The sequence below is a fragment of the Boeremia exigua genome, assembly GCF_020726555.1.
Source record: "Boeremia exigua strain MPI-SDFR-AT-0100 chromosome Unknown C7974scaffold_14, whole genome shotgun sequence".
In the NCBI taxonomy this organism is placed as follows: Eukaryota; Fungi; Ascomycota; class Dothideomycetes; order Pleosporales; family Didymellaceae; genus Boeremia; species Boeremia exigua.
Window position 1 is genome coordinate 1029749 of NW_025763531.1, and position 9737 is coordinate 1039485.

Consider the following 9737-nt stretch of genomic DNA (forward strand, 5'->3'; position numbering starts at 1 on the left):
AACCCAAAGAACGCACGCAGTCGGTGTACCGAAAATGTGCTCAACAAGTACTCGAGAAGATGCACAGACTTGACCTACTCTCAGCCGTTCAGCACGAATCTGTTATCCGGACATTGAGCTGGGTTCCGAGATGGAACATCCGCACCACTCACACTCTGGCACCGCTTGGATCGAACCTTAACATCTATAACGCCTCCCGACTCCTCCCCCCTCTTTTGATTCAATGGACAGGGATTGGGGACAATTTTTGCATGTTGAAGGTATCGAGTTTGATCGTATTGCTAAGAGAGGACAAAAGGTCACTCAGCCTCAGAACTCAAACGAACTGCAAGCAACGTTGGTGAACGTGTTGTCTCAATTGTTTACTGGAGCTTCCTTACCCAACCGGCGAGTCCCTAGACAAAGTCGCCTGCTTCACTTTGACAGCAGGTAAAGATGGGTATAGGATGAGGGTCGAAAACGTGCGACAACATCTAGCCAATTTTGATGCATTCTGGGCCAACAGAGCCTGTGTCACAAACCGCTACTTGCCTCGATCGTCTTCTGGCATATCTGGCGACGCTGATTGCTTCCTTTTGGCGGCTCAGTTCGCTTGCGTTGACAGGAGGCTTTTTCATACCTCAAGAGGCTATGTAGGTATCGGACCTGCCCTGTTACAGGCTGGCGATATGGTATGTGTCCTCTCTGGTGGAACGACATTCTTCATATTACGGCAAGACTGGCGTTCGAGGCCCTCAAAAAGAAGGTTCCAGCTTATCGGAGAGGCGTATGTTCACGGAACCATGCATGGCGAGGCTGCCGGCCAATGTACAAACAGTAGATTTACGAACGTCGCATTCAATTTAGTTTGAATACCAGACAGATAGCAGCGCCTCTAAACACCACAGGCCAGTGAACCTGATGCCAAAGATGACCAAACCTTTTGGGCAATCAACATTCTTACGGAACGTCCGAGAACTTAGTGCGACTTGTCTGAGGGTTTCAGCTTACCATGGCTTAGAGCATTGCGGGTTGAGCCACTCGTTCATCCACAACTAGATGACGGACTTGCAGAGTCGGCGTTTCGACCAAGGTCAAATGACATCTCGACATTGGAGCTGACGGACGCGCAAATATTGAGTCGAAGTAATTATTATTCTGAAACTACATTTTTGTACTGCACTCGATGGTTTCACCTACAGTGAGTATGTAGAGTATCAAGAGTATAGTGGCAGCAGTGGGTGCAGCGGCGAACATGAATGGGAGGCTTCGAACGCTGATTCATTGACTAGAATCCCATCACCTTTCCACGACACCCTGAGAGCATTTTCGCTTGGAAATCACGATCGATACCCCGGTGAGAGCTTGCCGTTATATTCGTTCATACAGCTCGCAAATTTGGAGCGTTCGTCGGTTGGCGCATTCGCTATTATCGACGGAGAGCGCCTGACTCTATGATGTATACTCGACGCTGACCGCAGTTCATGATGGCAGAATATGCGATGTGAAAGCGGCGCTTGCAGGAAGATTGCGACGATCGTAAGCCTAATCGAGAGCTTGTCGAGGCTCTGCGGGGCGGTCGATGCGAGGACGAGGGATGGGGCTATCGCAAGGACGGCACAAGATTCTGCGCCAGCGTTGTCATTACTCTGATATAAGGTTGTACTATCAAGCACTCCGGCCGTGTTTGAGTTACGTAGAGGTATTGAGAGGAAACATTCTATCAACGGCTCTTGATGTAAAGGTGAACGTGTTCACCAGTCTGCCCTACCCAGCGTATCTATCATCGATATCTGTAAGGCCAGGATCCGCCTTGGTACATTAAGAATAGCAACAGGAAGATACATCTCATAATTGTAAAGTTCGGAACTGTTGTTCAAGAAAGACTGCGTTATGGCGCCGGTGACATCCTTCGCAGACGTCCGAAAAAGGGCTGTGTCGAACGAATACTTCTGCTTGGGTCCAAACATCGCGACGAATGCTCAGGCGGTGCTGAAGACCGATGAACAGGACTTGTGATCGTCTAAAGACGCTAATTAGTACTATTATGCTGCCCCGTATAGAAGTGCTAGGCTTACAGAGAGTAAGGCTGATCCTTCGATTTAGCACGTGAGCATATCGGCAGGAGCAAGCGCTAGAGACGCGCACGGATCACAAGGAGATTCATATCCCTTGAGGCCTGTGCACAGAAGACGCGTTAGGAGCGAAGCACTGTCCCTAGCGTCCGTCCCGCTTACCCCACACCGCCGAGGCCCACCAGCGCGACTCGTGATGTCGGCGCTGAGCGTCATTCGCGTGTCTGTTCGAGCAGCGTTGCACGGCTGACAAAGTCTAGGTCGCGACGTGGCGGTACGAAGCATGAAGGTAGTGGGGGTCAGTGGGCACTCTGCAGAAAAGAGCGTGGTGAGCGCAGCATCAGTCAGAGCGGCAGCGAGCACTTGCCAAGAACATGAATATGGGTGTCGGCAACTTACTTGATCATCATTGTGAAATTATTAGAGTCTCAGAGCGCCCGAACGAGGGAAGGCGATGAGAACGAGGTGCTAGCCAAGTGGGGGCCTACCGAGGTTCACACTGTAATTAGCGCGCTCGCACGTCCTGGCCCAACGCGCGGCCGAATACCAAAACTACAAAGCTGTGCAGCTCTAGCGTGCGGCGGCGCAGAGTGGTTAATTGGTTGGTTGATTCCTACACGGTTTCAGCCGCGGCAGCTAGTTGACAGGCGTGGCAGACAGCCGAGAGGCCTGTCGTATCTGGCTTCTATCTACGACTATGTACATTTCGTCTCTAGAAGTGACGTGTTTGCCTGTGTTTGTGTTCCTCAAATTGTCTTCCTGTGTGTATGCCGTACTCGAAGCCTCATGTGTGTAACGTTGTTTCAAGGCTCGTAGAGGCACGGTTGCCTCATGCTTTGCGACCGCAATACCTTCAGTCTCCCCCTAGCGTTCAGCTGTCGTGTGTGCTAGCTTGCCCTCGTTCGCCAGGGCCTGCAATGTGTTCTCCGAGCTCTGATATTCCTCAGTGTTGTGATGCCGTCCACTAGGTTCCTATGCGGCTGTGTTGTGTGGTGTGACCTGCCACCAGGCGCTGCGGCAGCAGCATTTCGCCGTAACGCGGCTCCACAAGAGCGATGCTCCGCTCGTGCGTGCCGTCGAGCCTACTGAGCAGGAGAGCTCCTATGCGAATCTCCTCAGACCTGGTCGGGTGTGTCGAAGGGGCACCACTCCTTCGGCACAGGGTGGAGGCGACAGTGGACGAGGCTGTCTGATGATCTGTAAGTGTGTTGTGGCACCGATGGTAACATGCCGGACGTCTGTGAGGGTAACTCGTGCGAGAGGTGATGCTGTTCAGCCCGAGGGCTCGTCGATGCGGCACGTTGCAGACATTGTCGGATGGTGATGGGCTGACCTGGAAGCCCATCAGTAACTGTTGTATGTGTGTTGTGACTGTTGTGCTCAAGGGGTTTCTGGACTCCGTCGTCGCGTCTTGCATTGCTGTGTCGTGGCTAGATGGCTGCCGCTGCATTTGGTGGATGTGTCATGTTAAGTAGCTTGCTCGCAGATTTTGTTCGTCTGTGTCTGCCATGGCCGCAACAGCGACTCTACCAACGCGGGGGGACGCGTGATGGCCTGTAGAGACTATTGCGGCCGCTGGCAGATGTTTTTGAGGCTGTTGTGATGGATAGTTCCAAAAATTGAATTCTCGCTGTTTGTCGTGTTTTTCCGGCGGCGCAGATTGATGTTTGCGTTGTGTCGGCTGTCCGCCAAGCCGGCCAAGCCGATTTAGCTACGGGAAAAACTGGGCTAGAAGGTGTGGCGCTTGCTTCTAGAACGCTTCCTTCCTCTCTTTATAACTAGACGATTACGTGCCTGTTATTTCTAGAGAGTATATAAGCGTGTGCAGCCATTACTGACCTCTCCCGCGTTCTCTGCCCATCACCATGTAACCCCTCGTTGATTCGACGATACCAGGCGATAGGGATGCACCACAATGGGGCTTCTGATTTAAGCTTGCGCCAAGCCCCACTTCCCTCGTTCCAGCCACGGGGCAAAAGCCACCTGTCAAGCCTCTTTTGGCAAGCCCTTTGCAGGCATACGTGTCTGTCGCAATCCAACACCTCCACTTTACCAGTCTTATCGCGCGTCTTATTTTCCTCGCGTCTTGCTGTCTTTACTTTACGCCACAGACCTACCGTCTCGATCGTCAGCTCTGTTTCTCGCGAAGTCGAACGCCCTTCTCGTACCGCGCAGCCTCCCTAGTGTCGAAGCGGACCTTTCTCCTTACCCCGTCATCTCTGGGATAGTCAACATCGAGCCTTTTATCCCGGACCTTTCGAGCCCACGACGAAACCACAATGTCGAACAAGAAGAATGAAGATCTAGAGATGAGCGGGTCGGGCAAGAAGGAGTTTGATGAGCGGGAGAACTTCCTGCTGAAGCCTGCACTCCATCACCGGGCGCGTGTCGACAGCGGCACGGGTAGCATTCTGTCCCGGCTCGAGAACAACCCTGGTGCTGCTGTTCTGGCCTACTGCTTCTCCTCGATCAGCATGACGGTCGTGAACAAGTACGTCGTTTCGGGCTCGTCCTGGAACTTGAACTTCCTGTATCTGGCCATTCAGGTATGCGCCGCGACACTCTGGCACCACATCAAGACCCCGCAGCTGATACCTGTTCGATAGACCGTTATTTGCACGGCTGCAATTCTGGTATTGAAGCAGATGGGGATGATCCCTTACCTCGCGGCTTTGAAAAGTGGCAAGGCCAAGAAATGTATGTCTGCGACGGCCAGCTGACGCTTGTGCTAACATTGAATCAGGGTTCCCCGTGTCTTTCTTCTTCGTCGGCATGGTCTACACCAGTACCATGTCTCTTCAATTTCTATCTGTTCCGGTATACACCATTTTCAAGAACTTGACCATCGTCGTTATCGCCTATGGTGAGGTCCTTTGGTTCGGCGGCAGCGTGACCCCGCTGCTTCTGTTGTCGTTTGGCTCCATGGTGCTCAGCTCAATCGTTGCTGCGTGGGCTGATATTCAGGTTGCCCTCAATAGCACCGAGCCCTCGGTGGACACTGCCGCCGCCATCTCAACCTTGAACGCTGGATATGCGTGGATGGGGCTGAACGTCATCTGCACGGCCTCATATGTCCTGGGCACACGCAAATTCATCACCTCCCTTAACTTCAAGGAATGGGACAGTAAGTTACTGATGAACTACCAGGCGCTGCTATTCAAACTGACCGCAATCAACCAGCCATGTACTATAACAACTTGCTCTCTTTCCCTATCTTGGTTATCTGCTCCCTGGTCACCGAGGACTGGTCTATGGCCAACCTGGCTAAGAACTTCCCTGCCGAGTCGCGCAACAACCTTATGATTAGCATGCTCTATTCTGGCGTGGGTGCCATCTTCATCTCATACTCTTCTGCCTGGTGCATTCGCAAGACTTCATCGACGACGTACTCTTTCGTCGGTTATCTTAATAAGCTCCCACTCGCCATCAGCGGCATCGTCTTTTTCGATGCTCCTGTCACGTTTGGTGGTGTCTCGGCTATCCTACTAGGATTCTTCAGCGGCCTTGTTTACGGTTATGGCAAGATGAAGCAGAGGGAGCAGTCCCAGCAGGTCCTCCCCATCTCCCAACCGCTTATGACGGCCAGCTCTCAAAGCCAGAAGGATGCAGCCAACTCATAAGCCAATGCCGGCCAGGCTACTCGAAGTAGTGGGGAAGCATGGAGTCCTCAGCAGGGTTTATAAGTAACGAAACAGACATCTGCTGGAGAACCACCATTTCATTTGTCGTCTTGTATATTACTTTGTTCGACCACATCCCCTTTAATCAAATCACTTCCTTTAACTATGGCATAGACCTTCATTGCGGTTGTTACTGTTGGGCAAATGAGGCGCCCAGGCTTTGGTACATTATCCTTGTTTTCTTGGTTCTGAGACGTATCTGCAAGGTTCTGCTTCAAACCTGCAAAAGAATGGTGTTTAGGGAGGGGTGGCTATCTGGAAGGCTGTCCAATGGCCTCAACACTCTTCTATATTGGTCCTTCAAGAAACGCGTTATGCAGTAGCGATGTAGAGTAAAGAGGAAATCATGGTTATTCGGCGTGTAGAGCAGGAGGACAAGCTTTTGTACTGTACCTTCTTATATCATTGGCTAGCTAGAAGCAATCTAAATGATTGGTGCTCGACCGGAGAATTCTGTTGATAGCTAATAATAGCTGTTTTATCTTGGATATCTACCACGCTGGTCTAGCACATGTTGAAAGCGGCCAGGCCAATTGGTGGTGTTAGCAGATTGTGCCCTCGTTATCAATCGCATAGAATTGTGTGGAAATGAATCCAGATCGTGAGAGTGTTCCGGAGCTTGCTGGTCGCTGTGCTCTCCAAACGAACCGCGCGGAGTCGTTCTCAAAGAGACTACAGGCTGTACGTAGAATGTGCAAACACGATCGCTCAAAGCTGCTCACTGAGAGCGCGAAGAGCGAAGAAGGGCAGTGCTCGCAAGGCCGCCAAGTACGACTTCCAGAGGTATCGCAGCGGTATCAAAAATTTCTCGCAGATAGAGACAGACGACGGCGCACCGCTCGACACAGGCGAATCGTCTGCGCGACGCAGACTCACTATAAACAATCCGTGCACAAGCAACAGGCGCTCAACTTGGGCACAAGGCGTGTTGGCAACGGTATCCGCAGTATTGGCGTATCTCACTGCCTGAGTGGCAGTCGCTGCACTGCACAGCTTTGACGAGCCAGCGGCGTTCTTGTCCTCAGGGATCGCTTTTGCAGCAAATTTGGCGTTCCTGCACGTACGCGGATATTTCATTTGTTCTCAAAACACCTGTGATGGTCTGACAGGCAAGCCGCACCCTGAACGCCTTGGGCGCAGCAACTACAGAGGCGCTGCATGCACTGAAAAGAAGTTAATGAAAGTGTTTATATGCGTGAATGCCCGCCCTTATCTTTGGTCTCTTATTTCAAGCTCTATAACGTTATAAAGGCACGGACAGGGTGTAGAAGCAGGTATGTTTATGACACAGCTAGGGAAGGGGTATGTCGGCGTGCACATATACAGTTTCTGGGAGCAATCCTGATTGGAGCGCTTTTTCCTATCCGAGGGCTGCATTATACCACAGGTGTTTTGCGAAAAGCCTATATCGATAAGCTGTCATCAAACAAACGCCATTCGAGAACGAGTTTGAACGTCGTCGTAAGGCCACCGTCGGCATACGACCAGCTGCGGTGACGGTGAGCAAACTCGAAAACTTCAAGGAGAGCGAAAGTATTCTGCTGCACTGTGCTGCTGCTGCAGCGGCAGCTCCGCGGCTCGTCTTGCACCGCTCGATTGCCGTCAATTGCGGCGCTGCTGGCCGTTGCTTCGAACGTCGCAATCTCCAACGCTAGCATGAGTCAAGCCGCATGCGCAAATTGAAGAGCACCGGCAGGCGCGGGCAGACACGGGCAGACACAGGCGTCTCTACTGGCGCAGCGCAGGACATTCGTTTAAGGGACTCTAACGCGTTTGTACTTCGCAATGCAGTATGGCGGCGGGTTCACAGCTGTGGGTGTAGCTTCGTCTCGGCCGCTCGTTACTCGTCTTCGACGGCTGGAGCGCTGTTTGTGGGTGCGACGCGAGTGGCCTAAGCAGCGACGACAGGAGCCTGTACCATGCCGCGTGGCAAGCAAATAAGAGGCACGAGCAGCGCGAGCGGAGTGAAGGGGAGCTGTGTCGGCCTCTTAGGGGCTGATTGTCGAACCACGCGTGTTGATGCGCAGCGCGCGGCGTTGTGCTGAGGAGACCCTCCTGTTCGCTCGAGAAGTGGAGCCAAGTGGTTCACGTTAGCCTGCGGCGTAGCGCTGCTGGGGTTGTCTTTGAAGAGGAGCGTACTGGCTGGACTCAGAAATACGTAGCTGCTCTAACGCTGGGTACATTACGGCGTGGCTGTGAGTGATGAGGTGGCTGATCCTGAATTGGGGTTAACTTAGAAGTTGATTGCTGAGCTTTGAGGGCACTGATGTCGTAAACGAACAAGCTCTTGACCCTATTACATACTCATCGCTGAACCTTGGACGTGAACGTCGACTTTCCTCCGTAGCGTATCAAGTTATTGCAAATAGCGCGTCGCACACGCGCCAGATACCGTGTCCGTGCACTTAATGCGCACAATCAGTCAATGCGCACACATTACCATAACAGTACTTTACCAAAATAAGGCTATTAAGCCACACACAAAAGCAATCATCACAAGAGTTCTTAGTGGAGTGTTCTATAGACTTACGCGACGAACTTCGCCACTACAGCTTCTTGCGCGGAGCAATTTTGCGGCCACGGGAGTTGTACTTTGGTGGAGGTGTTGGGGTGCGCGGCGTGTCAACAACACCACGACGCGTAGCTGCAACACCGCAATTCTGCCTCTTCTTAGGTGCTGTACTTTGTGAAGCTTTTCGCTTGCCTCTTTGGGATGATTGTAGCTCTTTTTCACGGTCTTTCTTCTCTTTGTCCTTGCGTCGTTGCTCTTTGCGCGCATCGATTGCCTTACGCTCCTCTGCCTTCTCCTTCCTCCGTGCCTCTTGGTCTCGTGCACGCTACGCCTTCTTTTCTTCTGTAATCTTGTCGTTGTATAGCTTATTAGCCTTCTTCAACTCTCTTATGTCGGCCTTGTTTTTCTCATCTGCTTCCTGCTCCTCTTTTGCCTGCTTCATGCGCACCTTGGCTTCGCGGAATGAGTGAGGAGTCCACAACATCTCCGGTCCCCAGTACTCATAATGTTGTAGCAAACTTAGAGACTTGCCCTTGCTGTTGCCCTTGCGCTTAGTGACTAACGCGTCGCGAAGCCCCTCATTTTCGCTCATCAGAAGAGTGTTTTGTATAGCTAAATGGCGTAGCGATTGCCTCATAGTTGAGGTGTCCTTCTCCAAGGCACCACACAACGCTCGTTTGGCCACAGTGTTTAGCTTTTGCCAGGCATCTCCGCCATATGTAGGAGCTTCAGAAGACGCGTCGCTTGCTGTTTCTGTGTCGCTATTCGGGAATCGATCGAGGATAACGTCGGGATCGAAGGGGTGTATGCCTGTTGCGTTGAACGAGCTAGAAATGTTCTTCTCTGTGAAGCTGGCTACCCAAGCGTCCCAGAAAAGTAAGAAGAAATCTGCTTTCTTTACAGGAACTAAGCCACGGTGCTTGTGAAGGCGTGTTGCCAGCTTCTTTGAGTACGCTGTGCTGAGAGGCTTGAACATCACTACATCCAGCGGCTGCAGCGTATAGGTGCTGTGAGGCGGATAAACAGCTAAGATTATCTTGTGCCGGTGACAGTACTCCAGAAAGCCCTCAGTTAGATGGCTCCCATGGCCATCCACGAGCAACAGGCGGTACTTCCTCCGAGCTTTGGCCGCTGTAAAGCGATGGAAAACCTGCTGGAGCCAAGCAAGTCCAAGACCATCGTTGCTCCAGCCGCTCTGTGATGTGCCAAAGAAGCACATATGCTCGCCTGCTTTTACATCCTCCACCTAGCTGTCTTGAATGTTTTTAGACTCTGCTGCATATATGAGGCCTAGTGGGAGAGCTGTACTGTCCGCGTAAACGCATGCTAACAAGCTTATCCACTCGCGATTGCCGTCTTGGAGTTGCTGCCGAAACTGCTTCCTCTTGAAGAGCCGCTTACTGAAGATCCTCTTTATCCTGCCAACAGCTCCAATCATGAAGCCCTTCTCGTCCATATTGTAAGTGTTCTCCGGCAGGATGAGTTGAAAGC

The 9737-nt window shown here is 52.0% G+C and overlaps 1 protein-coding gene across 1 annotated transcript; it reads left to right on the forward strand.

Moving 5' to 3' along the window:
- The first annotated feature begins 3836 nt into the window (after window positions 1-3836).
- C7974DRAFT_76879 (GDP-mannose transporter) lies at window positions 3837-5975 on the forward strand. The gene is made up of 4 exons (XM_046147239.1): window positions 3837-4600; window positions 4661-4751; window positions 4798-5178; window positions 5235-5975. The coding sequence occupies exons 1-4, from the start codon at window positions 4334-4336 to the stop codon at window positions 5672-5674; spliced, it is 1179 nt and encodes a 392-aa protein (XP_045991876.1). The 5' UTR covers window positions 3837-4333; the 3' UTR covers window positions 5675-5975.
- The last annotated feature ends 3762 nt before the right edge of the window (window positions 5976-9737 follow it).